The 16,261-nt window shown below is 46.0% G+C and overlaps 1 protein-coding gene across 1 annotated transcript; it reads left to right on the top strand.

Annotated features, from left to right (window-relative positions):
* Window positions 1–204: 204 nt before the first annotated feature.
* On the top strand, window positions 205–666 carry CCDC182 (coiled-coil domain containing 182). Its single transcript, XM_011375104.1, has one exon. It carries the CDS (start codon window positions 205–207, stop codon window positions 664–666), a length of 462 nt encoding a protein of 153 aa, XP_011373406.1.
* Window positions 667–16,261: the final 15,595 nt, after the last annotated feature.

A 16,261-nucleotide genomic window follows, 5' to 3' on the forward strand; every position in this document is an offset into this window, starting at 1 on the left:
AACCAAGGAGACTACAATATGCAAATGAGTGGATTGTGGCTTTCCTCCTGGTTGGCTGAAGGGACCCTGATGTCACAATTTGTGGGTTTCTCCAATCCAAATGATTGTGTCTCTAGCAAACAAAACAAAATAAAACAAAACAAAAACTCACTGACGTGGTTGGTCTCTTAGCTCCCTCTGTTTGTCCAGACGAGAAGGAAGACCATGGAACCACTCTATCAGGCTGGGTCCATTCTCATGAAGGTGAATACATTGCAGGGGAAGAAGATGGTGGAGAGTGGTCTCCAGTCTGGAGACTTTTCCCTCCCCCCGTCGTGGTCCTCTTGCCTCCTGCCGCCAGCTGACTTGGAGATCCTGCAGCAGAAGGTGGCCATGGTGCAGAGGGAGCTGGAGGACTTTAAGAAGGAAGCGTTGACGGCCATCCATTACCTGGAAGACGCCTTCTGTGAGATGAACGGGGCCCTGGCCCAGCAGGAGGAGCAGGCGGCCCGAGTGAAGCAGCGGCTGAGGGAGGAAGAGGACCGAGGCATCGTGCGGAATAAGGTCCTCACCTTCCTGCTGCCCCGTGAGAAGCAGCTCCGGGAGCAGTGCAAGCGGCTGGAGTGCATGCTGCTGGGCAGGAGCCACGAGGCGCTGAGCTTCGCCAGGAAGATCCAGGCAAACTGAGGCCTCCTCAAGCAGAAGCCAAGTTTCTAGCCGAGCAGCCAAGGAGATTTTTTTTAAATGGAAGGACAAACCCTGAGTCCCTGTCCATTTGCTCCCTTCCCCCCATTTCCATTGCTTTCCTTCTACCTAAATAACATCTTGCTGAGAGGTGAAAAGACCCCAGTATGTTCTTTCATTGAAGCTCCATTTATCCAGCATCATCAAAGAAGGAGGTGCCCCAAAACTAAGTCTTTCAGACGTCTGTAACTTTCACATTTAACTGTTTTCCTGTTTGTAATGGTAATATTGCTCAAATGTATAACATGTTTTTTTTGAATCTTCTTAAATTGATTGTGTTGAACAGATTTACCTTTCTTTTAATGACTCAAAGCTCTCATGATTCTTAGTTAATGCATGGTCTACTGAGAGGGGTCGATCGTTTGCCCATGCACTAAATGACCTCAGGTTACTTTACTTTCGCTGTTCTTACCCTCGCCTCGTTGACTTTTATGTCTGCTTTCACTGTCAGATTGTAATATCTCACTTTGCTGTCTTTACCCACCTCTAGTTCCTCTCCATTTAGTCTGCAGTCTCGCCAACCCGATCAACAGCTTATTAGGGCTCCAGTGGGTGGAGTCAGATGAGCTAGTGCACTGATGATGCAACACCTATAAGATGGGGCCTTAAATAGTGAAACTGATTTTCGCATTTGACCCATGGAGCAGAAATTGTTATGGTGCCCATTTCTCAGGCAATGTACACACACCATCCTACTTATTCCACAGGCACTGTTGGAAGCAAGCATGGTTTCCCCATGGAGCACAGGGAGAAGCTGATCTCGGGAGGGTCAATCCTTTACTCAGGGTCTGCTAGAAAGTGTCAGGACTTTGGTTCAAGTCCAGGTCACCTGTGCTCATTCACTATCCTGCTGTCCCTTTGGAACCTCATTCATTGATTTACAGACCTGTTCTTCTGGAGGGTTAGATTGTCGCTCAGGTGATTCCTTAGCTGTCCCTGTGTTTTTTATCTCCAATGAGCATTCTGTTTCATCGAGTCACATATTCTCTCTCTGGTCCCCCCAAACACTGCCATGAAGCAGGGATTCTCCCCTAAACACAGAAGCAAGGCACCTGGAAGAGTCGGGCCTCTGTCCTCCTAGCTTGAGTCTTACGGCCTGTGCCATCCCCTCTGTATTCTAGTTCAGCCCCATGCTCCCTCCTTGTCCTTTCAGAGAATCTTTCCAAACAGGATTCGAACATCTCAATCCCCAAGGTGAACTTCATAAATGGACCCTATGACCCATTGTTAATTGCAATATCCATCCATCAGCCATCTTCCCTGAAAGGCTGCATCCCTATTCTAACTTTAGGCCCTTTCTACTTTAGAAGGTTTAGCTGAAGTGATATTGATAATGTTAATACTGGTAATATTGCTGCTGCTGCTGCTGCTTACTGCTGCTACTACTACTACTACTATTGCTGCTGCTACTACCACTACTACAACAACTACTACTATTGCTACTGGCTTATAGTTATCGGGAATATGATATAGTCCAGGCACCAGGCTTGGCCCTCTGAAGATAGGTACTATTATAACCTTCATTGTAGGATTCTGAGGAAACTAAAGCTCAGAGAGGCTAAGCAACTCGTCCAAGGTCACACAGCTGATAAATGATAGAGTTGGGATTTGAACCTAGGAAAGTCTTACTTCAGAGGCTGCGCTCTTCACCACTATCCAGTATTTTGGAAACCTTATGAATATCTACGAAATACTTCTTGAATGGATAATATATGAGCATACTGAAACTGGTGAGGCGAGCTCTGGGAGAAAGGATTGTTTCATGGGGGAGATTCTTATACCCTTAAATCTTGTAGATGCCTTTATGTGTTTACAAATGTATCTGAGAAAGAGAATTTGCCTGGCCAACTCTAAGAAGAGGTTTAAAAAATTTACTGTCCTGTGCAGAGGGGACTGGATCTAATGCTAATTCATATGGAAAAGGATTTGGGTCTACTGCAGGTTCAGCATGTAATAGGACTGCTTCAGTAAACCAGAGAGTGTGACCTCTCTACAGAGGGACAGCTCAAGAGAGAGGAAGGAGTGAGCTGTGCAAGAGTTGGTATTTCTCCTAAATTCACCAATGAGAAAGTCATTCCCCTTTCCTGGGAGAGAAGTAAGTGAGGGGAAGGAGAAGCCAAGATGCTACGTGAGTAGGGGTCTGTCCCTCTATAGTGAAAGAAGAATGAAAAAGAACGGTCCCCCACAACAACTAGGAAAAACGATTGGACTGAAGTCACATAATCCTATAGGGCAGTACTAGTGACAAAGGAATGATGGCTAGCAGGAAGCAGATTTCAGCCCTGTTAGAAACAAAAATAACATTGGGTGCTTCTTATGTGTCTGTGCAGTAAATCGTTGACTCAGCAAGTGTGGGATGTTCAAACCTTGCATATTTCAAAGAAAGATCTGGCTCCTGACCAACTCTAAGAGATATCCTCTAAGCCCTTGCAATATGCTGCCTGATAAGAGTGTCTTAGCTTACCTGGGGCCTTGGGCCATGCCAGATAGTTTATGCTAATAATGTGATTTATGGCAGGAACCCTGGGTCAGGCTGTATCAGTTTGACCTCTGGAGGGTCTGGAGACTGAGGAACTAAGGTTAGCTGTGGAGGCATTCTATGCCTAGCGATAAACCACCAATAAAAACCCTGGACACCAAGACTCATGTGGGCTTCCCTGGCTGACAGTACTTCATATGTGTTGCCACACATTATTACTGGGAAAATTAAGCATTGTCCCTATGACTTCACTTGGAGAGGACAGCTGGAAGCTTGTGCCTAGTCTCCCTTAGACCTTGCCCTGTGCTCCTATTATCTTGCTAATATTAAGCTACATCCTTTAGCTGTGATAAATTAATCATGCATATAATAGCTTTTCTTAGTCTGTGACTCATTAAATCTGAGGATAGTCTTGGGGACTTGTGATGCAGTGTCAGATGCACTTGATATTTCGTCCTTACTATCCTCACAGTAACCTTGTGAGCTAGGCATTTTTATCCCCGTGAAAGATGAAGAAACTGAGGCATAGAGAGGTTAAATAGCTTGCTTAGTAGTGCATAGTAAGACTTCAGAGTTCCCTCTCTTGGCCACCATCCCCCCCCCAACCCCAAAGAAAGAGATTTAGAGTGATGGGCTGGCTCCTTTTGCTGCAAATTCCATGGAGGTGGCCCCAGGGCCCTCCATGTCCAAGGAGATGAGTCATCCTGGAGTGATGACAATAAGGAAGTGCTGGAGGAAGAGGCAGGAAGTTTGTGAATTTGCTGTCTTGGAGAGCTCAGATGCACGTGTGTCTAGGTTGTCCTACCTGAAGACAGGGTGAGAGTCTAGGTCTTCTCTCATGGTTTTCTCTGTGACAGGGCTTCAAGCTTTCTTCTTCTCTATCAAGAGAGCTTTTAACTGCAAGCCACAGGATACCCATTACACTGACTTCTTTGAGGAGTCTAGACCTCTGAACAAGACATCTGAAGTAGATGGTTCGTTCAGTAACTCAACAATGGCAAGGATCTGGGCTGGGGTCTCTGTGATCCTCTTTCCTCCTTCCCTCACTGCTCCTTGCAAGGCCACACGATAATGCCATCACTCGATGACTTCCAAAGCAGAAAAGAAGTGGTAGACCCAAACCTTTTCCCAGAATCTCCCTGGCAAATTTTCTTTGACATCTCCTTGGCCAGACACAGTTTGCTTGCCCATCCTAAACCAATCATGAGCAAAGAGGAAAGAAATCGCCACAACTCAGCCCCTGGTGCTGGGCACCTCAATTACTCAAGAGCTGAATAAAATCAAGGTTCTATTAATGAGGTTGGCTGTTGGGAGGTAATCAAGTCAAGCCACCACAACCTCAGTCTTAGCTTTTCTACTTAACTATACCGAGGGCCAAGAAGAAGAGAGCTGATGGATAGCAGGACTGGGCAGAGTTGAGCAGTGTGAGAGGCTGTCACATTGCTGGAAGAAGCATGGATTTAGGTCTGGGAATTGGGGAGGGGTGGGGTGGAGGTGTGAAATGACTTTAGTGCTATGGGTGGAAATCCATTGCCTTTGACTTTCTCTACCCTCACGTGCTCCACACCCAGCTTCACCCTTGAAGTCAGAGGCTCAAGATGACCCAAAGGGTGCCAGGGAGGCTTTGCAACCCCTCGATCTTTAAAACAGGCAGCCACTCTTAGAGATGTAATCCACATGTACCAGTCATCATTACCTAGGGTGACCAACTAGTCCTAATTTAACTGGGACTGTCTCTGATTGAAAACAATATGCCAGGAACCCTCTCGGTCCTGGGCAAACTGGGTTGGTTGGTCACCTTGCATTAAATCTAAAGCACCTTGGGATGACCCAGGTGAGGCTATGGTGTGGCAAATCACAGGAAGTCAGGGCAGGAAACAAGGATGGTAGTTGCCTTTTCTGCCAGGTTGGTGCACCTGGTTTTATTTTTAACCAGAGGTGGCTGGCAAGCCATTCTGTAGCAGGAGGGACTTATCCTTGACTTCATGTCTCCTCCCTACTCTCAGGTCCTTGTCTACCACCTCAAACTGGCAAGGAGATGTGAGAGCTAGGTATTTTCTGAGCCACTTTAGAGATCTGTGTGTAGACAGTTGGGATTTCTGATTGGGCCACATCTCACAGCTGAGACCCTCATCCTGGAGGACAGAAGACTCCATGGTCGATTAGACAGCCTAGGGTCTGTGAATGGTGCCAAGAAGAGACAACTTTTTGCATGTTTGGAAGATGGAATTTTCATTCCAACTCTTCTCATTCCAACTGCTCGATAAAGTTGAGCAGCCCAACTGCTCACTTTTGTTGAAATTCTAAAACAAATAGAAGACAAAATAACAGATGGGTTTTTCCCTGCCAATAGCAATAGTTTTCAAAAGTTTTCTTCAAGCTGCCATGCTCTGCTTGCTCTGAGCCCTCCCAGCAGTCAGAGTGATGCTGAGATCTTAGATACACGGCTCTATCTTAAAACAACCTACGTCAGTCAAGGGAGCCCTCCCCAGGCCCCCAAGTCCTGTATTTGCTGTGAGCTGGGACACTTGGGTGAGCGACAAGATGGCAGAGTGGAGGAAAGCTTGAATACATGGTGCCTGATACTGGGAGCAACAAACTTCAGCGGTGGCAACTTCAGTCTTATTTTTTCTACCTACCTGACACTCAGGGATGGTGTGGCTGGGCGGAGCTGGTGGTGTGGGTGGGAGGCAAGGGTTGGGTCTGGAAACTGGCTTCTTTCTACACAGAATTTGCTTCCTGATCTGATCCAATCCATTTAGTAATTCCTGGAGAGCTGAGAGCAGCAAGTCTTGGGCATCTTTCCTGACCTTCACCAGGTGTCGATTTTTCCTTGTTTTCCCTGGGAAAATGGTTTGGCAGTGTCTCAACATGTCGAACATAGAGTTACCATGTGACACAGCAATTCCACTCCTAGATGTATACCCAAGAGAACTGAAAACATATGTCCACAAAAAACTTCTACATGAATGTTCATAGCATTATTCATAATAGCTTCAAAGAGGAACAACCCAAATGTCCCTCAACAGATAAAGGATAAATAAAATGTGGTATATTTCTACAATAGAATCTTATTTGGCAATAAAAAAAAGAATGCAATACTAATCATTATGCAATACATTATGATATTATGCTGAGTGAAAGAGAAGCCAGTCTCAAAAGACACAGAGTATATGATATCATTTATATACAATGTCCAAAATAGGCACACCTATAGAGACAGAAAGCAGATCAGCTAGGGCCTGGGGCTGTGGGCTTGGAGGAGTAGGAGTGACTGCTAATGGGTATGAAGTTTTTTTTGAAGTGACAGAAGTGTTGTAAAATTATTGTGTACTTTAAATAGATAAATTGGATGGCATGTGAATTATATTTCAATGAAACTTTAAAAAATAAAGTGTATGTTCAAATACACAGTGAAAAATAAAGAAATGTCCTTGTGACATATTTGAATCCCCTTTAATACTGAGAGCTACAAATCAAGACTGGAATTATTTTAAATTGATTTTAGTTTATGGTCATTCTGGAGCCACATGGACTCCAGAGTTTATTTGAGTCGTTTATATAAAAAGTGCCTAAATCAGAGACTGGCACATAACGGGTATATCATAAATGCATATTGAATCAAAACTGTACGTAAGAAACAAAATGTTGAGATCAATGACCTTGATCAATCTCCATCATCTTCAAGAAGTCTTTGGGGTGTGGCAGCATGTGTAAGACATTCTTTGGTGCTCAACTGTGTGCTTGACTCCCCTCTCTGGGGGCACGGGAGATGGAACTGCTAGAGGAAGACCAAGCCCCACACCTCTCTCTCAGCCCTCTCAGCCCAGAAGACGTCTCTGATGGGGTAAGAGCAGCATCAGGACCATGTTGCTCAAGATGCTGTTGACAGCTGTCATGTGATGAAGAGGCAGTTAAGAGGTCTTCCGATTTTCAGATGTCTTGTCTGGTGAGAACTCTTGGTTGACCTCTTGCTCATCTCACCTTTTCCTTTGAATTCCTTTCGACAGCAGGAGAAGGCAGTGGATAGGCATTCAGGCTCTGCAGGCAAACCGACCTGCTTAGACACCAACTCTGTTCTCATTTTTCATGTGGCAGAGGGATGTTACCTTACCCTTCGCGATGCTGTCCAAGAGAACTTACTGGGATGATGAAAATGTTCTATAATTCTGAGCTGTCAGTATTGTCATACTAGCCACGTGTAGCTGTTGAGCACTTGAAACGTAGCTAGAGAGATTTAGAAACTGAATTTTAAATTTAATTTAATTTCAATTGGCCGTATGTGACCAGTGGCTACAGCCTCAAAGCCTCAGTTTCCCCATCTCTCTCCATGAGATGATGACGCTACTTACCTAGTGGGATCGTTGGGTGAATTAATGGAGGAAATGCAGATACAGCAGGAGAACTGGCTGAGATTTTAATTACAATTCGGTTCCCAAATCCACAGGTAGGCTGCGTTGCCTGCTATAGGGGTTCTTGTTTGAGGGGCCCCAAATAGATGTTACTAGAAACCCAGAAGGGAAGGTTGGCGTTTGTGCTTGGAAGTGTAAATTATGGAGAGAAATTATGCTGAATCAACAGAGTGCAAGCAATGGAAACAAGTGCTTCTGAGTGTAGAAGGTGGAGGATGCCAGCTCCCAGGGAGAGGCCGGGTAGGAGCCTGAATCTTGATCTACCCTGGTGAGTGGGGCTGCCTGTGTGGGAGATGGTTCCTGTCCTCAGCTGTGACGGGTTGAGTCTCTCTCTCCCCCACTTCCACCATTGAAGTCACACTGATAGGCGAAAGTGTGGGCTCCTTGAGGAGACAGCCAGTGTGTTGTCATGCAGAAAAAAAGCAGTCAAGCCAAAGTTCATTGGGGCTAAGGTTTAAAATTAGGTCCAAGTAGAAATATCACCGTCCTGAGACAGAATCAGGACTTGGGGGAGAGTTGCAGAATCTGAGGGTCAGAGCTTGGGAGCGATAGCCTCAGCAACAGAGCATGTGGGAGCAAGCAGAAGAGGTTTCTACGGTTCACCCTTGTGTGCCAGCAGGTTTGAGGCACAAGGAGGGGCATCTGGCTAGCATAGAGTGAACACCTTGATTTTCAGACATTCATCTTCATAGGAATGGTTCTCAAAGATGCTCTGACAATCAGTCTGAGGTGAGAGGGAAACCAGAAAGGCAGGCCCTGTCTCTGAGACTCAGAGAGAGGGAGAAAGCTGCTTCTGGTGTCCTTGGCTTGTCTGTCACCGTCCTGGGTGGTTATTGCTCCAGGAGGTCCATGGCCCCATTTCTGGGTTTGACAGTTCTGGTGGAGTCAAACCTGTCTCTACTAAATAAATTAGATCTCTCCAGGGCAGATCAATATTTAATGTGAGGTTTAAAAAGACCGACTCAGGAAATGAGTTTAAAAGTGGAGAATTTGCCTTAGGTAGCAATTTCTGAAATACAGTGGTATCAGGGGACAGATTATTCAAAACCAAGCCATAGATAACATAAAAACAGTTGAACAAGCCATATTCTGCTTCTTGAGCATCAATGACTCTGACTCCCCAGTTTTCTGTGTGCTACTCACACAGAGGGTTCATGTCAAGTTGGAAGAGAACATCTTCTGTGAGAGCACCTACTCCAGGGATCGCAAAGGTCCTGTAGGTGCCTTAGCCCTCAACTGTGGCAGACATCACTAATCAATCCTGGCCTCTTCCCTCTTGAGTTGGTTGTAGAATCCTATTTTTTTTCTCAACACCTCACTCCAGGCAACCACCATCTATCGGTCAGAGTGCACTTGAATTGAAATTTATTTCCCATCTTCATCTGGTCCAAATTCCTCACATAACAGAGGGGAAACTGAAAGTTACACAGTGAGTTAGAGGCTGGTCTAGGGCCAGGGCCCAAGTCTTCTTGCTCCCAAGACACGCTTCCCCTGGTACATCAATGTATTAGTGGTTGGGGTTTCATCAGGGATCCTTTTACCGACCCCTCTGTGAGCAATATGGGGCTTTCCTTGAGTGGCTTTGAATACTTTGCTCTAGAGATAAAATAATAGAATTTCAGAGCTAGAGAGCAGCTTAGAGATCATTGAGTTCTACTTGTTCCATCATGGGGAAATTAAAACTCAGGGAGTTAAGCGACTTACCTAAAGACACACGGCTGGTGGCTCTCTTCTTAACATCAATAATACACATTCCAATTCTAGTGCTCTCGTTTTGAGGCCATGGACAAATCACTCAAACGTTTGGACCTCCATTTTCTGCTTAGATTCTCGTTACCTAAGAGTTGCAAAAGTGTTTGTTTTAAGACATGAACAGCATCTATTTTTGATATATTTTGATATTTTCATATATACCTCCAGATTTACCTTTCTAATGATATTTTGTTTGGCTGCTACAAAAATTGATTTGTATTCCCTTAACAAATAGTAACTGGAAACCTAGTTTTGTGCTGGACCATCAAGATGGGTCCGTTTTGCTTGAAAATCTTTTAAATAATTTTTTGGTATGCACTTGTGAGCAGGAAATGATGGTTTCTAAGACAGAAAAGAAACGTCCTCTCCCTGGGGTGGAGGAGCAACCCTAAATTGAACACGACTTTTGTGGCCTCCACTTCCTCATCTATAAAATGGCAATAATGATGTCTGTCCTCTCGACTTGGGAGGCGCATAGTAAAGGTCAAATGGAATAATGTCTGGAAAGGAGTTTTTAAAAAGTAAGGGATTACTGTGACAGGCAGAGGGGATGAAGCTGACTGAGGCGAGGTTCTCAGGAGTGGGGGTGGAGTGGGGAGGTTGGAGGGGGAATAAGGCGCTGCCTTGGCATTGGAACGCTGGCAAGAATTTCCATGCCCTCATTACACTAGGTGCTCCTGTCAGATTTAAACCAACCTCTGCTTTACTGCTCGAGATGCTGTGATATTTTAGGAATGGCAGCCCAAAGGAAAGCTACGTTTGAAAAAGGTTGCTTTCCTGAATTTGCCACCGGGTATTATTTTTATGACACTGTTCTGTTATCCAACTTCAAAATATACATCATATTTATATTGCTTCTGCTAAGCATATATTTTTATTTTATTGCTTACCATGTGGGTGACATTTGGTTATTGAATGTCTGGAGAATTAGACCCGGTGGTTGTTTTTTATGCTTTCGTAAGTGCTTACTCTGATATATTAATCTTTACAAAAGGAATGGGACAGGGACACATAAGCATTTGCACGCACACGCGCGCGCGCGCACACACACACACACACACACACACACTAATCACATTGCCATTTTATCTCACTTTGCGGGTGTGTGGCTACATTTATAAGAGCCGACAGATCTGAAATAGGTGGTCTGAACTGATTCAGGTGGGAAGCGATGAAGCCAGCAGTCTCCTGGGAATGGGTTAAAGGAGGGAGAGAGAGAGCCCTTTGTCTTCTGTTTGTGAAGGACACACTAGGCAAGAAGCAAGGATGGAACCACGGTGAGTCTGAGCTGAAAGGGACCCTGGGGATATATTTATATGTCTATAAAAAAATAGACATGTGTTTTATAGATACTTTATATCTTATATATTTGTATATCTATTCAACACCTCACATAATTCCTGATCCTGGGCTCAATAAATGGTTATTGAATTAAGGAACAAAAAAGATCGTTATATACACTGTTTATGGGGATCGTACTCTGTGCAAGACACATTACATGCACTCTCTTAAGGCTCCCAGCATCCCCACAAAGTAATTTCATCATCTCTATTTTTAAAAAAAAAAAAAAAAGAACAGGCTCCTCAAAAAGTTAAACATAGAATTTTCATATGACCCAGCAATTGTACTCCTTTTTTGGGGGTACATACCCAAAGGAATTGAAAACAGGTACTCAGACAAATATTCGCACGTGAATGTTACAGCAGTACCGTTCGCAATAACCAAAAGGCCCATCAGTGGAAGGATGGGTAAAGAAATTGTGGTGTATTCATACAACGGAATATTATTCAGCCACATGAAAGAATGAAGTGCTGATACATGCTACAACATGGATGAACCTTGAAAACATTATAAGTCAAAGAAGCCAGACACAGAATGTCACATGTTCAATGTATCCGAAATGTCCAGAATAGGGAGATCCATAGAAATAGAAAGCGGATTAGTGGTTGCCAGGAGCTAGAGGCGGGGTGGATGGGGAACGATTTCTTAATGGATATGGAGTTTTGTTTTGGGGTAATTAAAATGTTTTGGAGCTGGATAGAGGTGATGGTTGCGCAACACTGTGAATATGCTAAATGCCACTGAATCGTTCACTTTAAAATGGTTAATTTTATGTTATGTGAATTTCACCTCGATTGAAAAAAAAGGAAACTGAGCTCAGAGGGTGTGGAGATTGATTATGTTGGAAACTAATCATTCTCCTCCTTGTGTCCACGCCATCTGCTCTGTAACTTTATAGGCTTCTTCCATTCTGACTCTGGGCTCGGCCAAATGACTGGCCAATGGGACAAAAGCAAACTTAATGGAGAGGTTTGGAAAAGCCCACACGTGTTTCCACTCACCCTCTTGGATGTAAACACCACCATGAGAATAAGCCTGGACTAGCCTTCTTGGGGATGAGAGACCATGTGGAGCAGAGCCAAGTTTCCCAGCCAAGGCCATCCTACACCAGCCAGCCCCCAGCCGATCTGCCAGCTGCCTGCAGATGCATGAGCGACCTTGGCCAGGATCAGCTGAGCCCTGGCTCACATCAGCAGAACTGCCCGGGCTACTCATAGATTCATGAGAAATAATAACTGATTGTTGTTTTAAGTCATTAAGTTTTGAAGTGGCTTGTTTCACAGTAATAGCTAATGGATACAGAGAATTTGTATAACTTGCCTGAGGTCTCACATCTAGTAAGAAAAAGTAGAATTGGTTCTGAAGACTGGTTCTAAAGGCACTGTTCTACTCGCTCGTCCCCTCCATTTTACAAGTGAAGAAAATGAGACCCAGAAAGGGTGGGAGCAAGAGCATCACCTGGGGGAGGGGGTGAGAGTCATCCTTCCCTGTCCCTGGCACATGTAAACCCTCCACCAGACACACATCACTCCACAAAAGCTCCAACACAATATCTCAGGAAAGTATTGAACTGCTGGTGCCAGTTTGTGTTTCAAGTGGCATCTCTGTAGTTTTCCATCCATTTTTGGCAAGGCTGTTGTCCTGCCCTGCACTGCCACGAGCATCGCCTTGCTGGCAGAAAAGTAAGAAAGAGCACTTCTCTATGTGCTATTCTCGGTTTGGAAAGAGACTTAAGAATATGAGGATTGTACTCCCACTGCCCGCGTATAGTCAGGGGGGCCCTGCTCATTCACAGGGCTCTGTATTTTCCTCACTGGCATTCCCGAAGCTGAGAGTCCAGGTCCTAGGGCTCTTAGCAGCTGGGAAAACTGGGAGAGTCTGATTTTAACTTGATGGAGAGGCCTGAGCCCAAGTTGTGCCTTTCTGTGATGGCTGCTATGTCACGTCAAGATGGAGCCCCTCTAGTCTCTGAGTCTCACCAGCATGGACAAAGGTTCATACAGAACCCAGGTTTAGCAGAGAAGCTAGAAGTGAGAACAGAAAGGGCTTTCTCCTTCTTCATTATCATATCGTATATTGGTCACCTTGTATCCAACACTATTCAAATATCACTCTCCTATACCTCACACCAGATCACACACACGTACCACGTACCACACATGCACCACAAATCATATACCACATCAAAGCACATGCTATACAAACACACTATACAGCATATAGCAAATACACATCATATCACCCACCAAACGCACACACAACACACCTAGACTTCAACACACTGCACATATATTTACCACCGGAGACATACCCGTTACACATTGCATCCCATACACATACTTACACCCCTCCAACCCACACTCATGTTTCCCCTCCATGTCCCATAGCACATAACATCTGCTATACCCCATGCCACACCGCCCCCCACCCCCTTCTCATTCAGCCCAGAGCAGAAACCTAAAGGCATCTCTGTGATCATCTCATGGCAAAAAGCCCCAGCAGGCAAGGGAGAAATGGAGGGGGAGGAGTGAACACATGGAAGCAATTGCATACTTTGGGCATCAAACAGGCATCTGGGTACAGCGGAACATTTTATGAGCTGGTGGAGTTTTTGAAACTTTAGTTTATTTAACTGAGATGATTATTTTCTCCTCTCTGAAAAGTTAAGGCCATAGATGCTGCCTCGAAGGGGCCACTGTATGACTGGGTGACTGACAAGTATACAGGTTATGACAAAGTCTTTCCAGAGCTCTGGGGGCCCAGTGCTTGCCTGCCATAAGCATCTACCTGGGCAGACCTTGGGGAGACCCAGAGGACACAGAGGGACCTGTGTTTTTTCTGGGATTTGCAGACTAGCCGAGGGGCCGGATATAGGGACTGAGAGCACTGACAAATCAACCTGCCAGGGAAGTGCAAGTTCATGTGAGTCGAAGGTGTGGGAGGTGCAAGATAGTGACAGAGAGGTGATCTCCGTGACAGCTGAGGACTCAGCTTTGGTGGCTGAGGAACCTCGGTGTGAGTCTGGCCCTGCCGCTCAGTAGTACTGAGACCTTGGGCTTTTATTTAACTTCCCTGGGCCTTAGTTTCCTCATCTAAACAGATGGGGAATAATAGGACTTATAGTAAAGCGTTGTTTGCAGGACCAAATCTAAATAAGACATCCAGATGCCCGGTACATATTAAGCTTTGCATGAACATAGCATGTTGCAATCATCAGATTATAAAGACTTGAGAAGAAGTTTCTGGGTTATGCTTCTATCCCGGTATCCTTGAACCTGGCACCTGTATGCATTTAGTTAATTTGTGAAGAAGCACACCTCAGAATGGAAGACATTGTTTGTGTTTTTCCCAAAGTGGTTTCTCTTTCTCCATCCTGTGCTTTGATACTCTCCATAAGTAAGAGGGGGGTCTCAGCTCCAGAGATGTCTCTGCTGGGCCTTGGGGACAGCTATGGGGACTGCATGTGTCTGGGCTGCTGGGATCCGTGGGGCTGCCTCTCCCAAGGTTGGGGGGCAGCTCAGCTCTGGTTAGGCCTTCCAACCCTGTGCACTGTGGGATGCCCCGGACGGCAACGTGGCATCTCAGTGAGTCTATTCTAGTTACACGCTGAATATGGAAATCTATCCCAGATGTGCTATGTGTGAACAGCCTGCTCCTCCACCGCAGCCGCCCTCCTCCACTCCTCCTCTCCTCTTTCCTTCCCTGAAGCAACCCTCACCCCTGAAGCAGCGATGGCCGGGATTTAGGCAAATGAGCACCTGAAACCCCGGGCTTGATGCTAGGTGCTTGAGAGGATGGACTGTGAAAGGCCCTGGTCTCCCTGCTGAAGGCCAACGTTGATTGGGCTGCTCGCCCTGGCAAGGGGATAGTGTCCTTTTTCTCACTGTCTGGTGGTGAAAGACAGTGGCTGATACTTACCACTCCCTCCTGCCACCTCTCCTGGGGGTCAAGAGGAGGGTTGGGTCTTGGCTCTGCCACTGTCATTGTGTGCCCTTGGGCAAGTTCCTTCTCCTCTGTCAACAAGGGTGTGGGACTCAGTGGTCTGAGATGCTGTGACTCTCCCAGAAACTGGGATAAGCATAAAGTCCCCTCTCTGCAGGTGGCATCATGGCTGCCTTGCTCAGGGTCGGAGCTATACCTCCAAGTGAGTCATTGATGGAGCAGCAGAGTGGCCATGCTCCATTCCTACCCTGGGATAATCTTGATGGGGGAACAGATGAACCCTAAAGTTACACTGTCCCCTACCCGCCTCCATTTCCTAGGGTTTGCTCCATTGCCACTTGGGGTAGAAGGGTTCTGCTTAAAATGAATAACGCTGCCCCCTTTCTTTGCCTCTGACCCCGAAGGCAGGGCAGCCCTGGTCTGCACTTCTGGGGATTTGGATCAGAGTGGAATGCTCTACTGGAGCTCTGCCTCCTCCCCCAAGACTGACAGTTGCATAGGACAAGCCATATCACTGCCCTAAGACTCCAGGATCAGGAGACTGCTTTCCCACCATCTTGACCCCGACCCAGCTCCTCCCAGCATCCCTTTGTGCTCCTCCAAGAGCTGCTTTTGGGACAAAGAGCCAGCAGTTCCTTTGGTCCGTCCAAGCTATGGATGGCTGAGACAGGTGGTAGCCCCGCTCCTCTTGCAAACAGATGCAATCAAGCCATCAGCCTGTCTTTTTTTTTTCTTAATCAATTCCCATGACAAATGGGTCTGTGAAGGAGGGAAGCCTGCCCTGGGCATTCTGCACTTCATTCGGGACAACAGAAGGAGCTGGATTCATAAAACTATAATGTGCCACTTGAACATATTTCCCAGTAACTGGACCCTGCAGAAAGAGGGCTGCCTGGGCCTTCCTTTCCATTAGGGGTGGCAGCTTAATGCTTTACCCTGAGTGCAGATGAAGTTTTTCACAGCCTCCTCAGGGAACCAGGAGCAGGTCTATGTGCTGAGCTTACCAGAGGGCGTTTGGGGGCGGGGTGTTAGAAGGAGTGGGTGCAGCACACGGTCCTTGGGGGAGCACGTGGGCTTTGGCAAACCTTTTCCTCCAGTAGCTATGTGACCTAACTTCTCTGGTCCTCAGTTTCCTTGTCTGTAACATAGGGCTGGTAACACTTTTCGTTCTGGGCGATGATTCATGAGTCAGAGCCAATACATCACACAGGGCCTTTCTGTCCACATAGACCGAGAAGGTCAGAAGCTGTCCCTCTGTCCTAACCACAAGCAAAAAGCTGAGCGAGCCAGAAATCAACAACTCTTCATAGATCCATCACAGAATTGAGGTCACTGGGCAAACCGCTGCCCCTCAAATTGGAAAGACTGACAGGCGGATACAGAGAATCACAACTTGCCTGAGCAGAAACCCTAGAGCAGAAACGGCTGCGGGAACCAGTGCCCGGTATGAAAATTTGAAGTGTAATTGATGAATTGCTTGAGACTCAGTGTGGACAAGCAGGAGGAATAAAAACTCCAGAGGGACCAGTCAGAGCATAGGGGTCCCACACTCCTGTGAGTTTTACCTCCGGAAATTCTACCAAGTTCCTGCAGTAAGATCGGAGGAAGATCC

The sequence above is a fragment of the Pteropus vampyrus genome, unplaced genomic scaffold, assembly GCF_000151845.1.
Source record: "Pteropus vampyrus isolate Shadow unplaced genomic scaffold, Pvam_2.0 Scaffold261, whole genome shotgun sequence".
Classification (NCBI taxonomy): domain Eukaryota; kingdom Metazoa; phylum Chordata; class Mammalia; order Chiroptera; family Pteropodidae; genus Pteropus; species Pteropus vampyrus.

Excerpts from the sequence above, each read along its gene's own strand:
- CCDC182 (XM_011375104.1), top strand. The coding sequence starts at position 205 with ATGGAACCACTCTATCAGGCTGGGTCCATTCTCATGAAGGTGAATACA.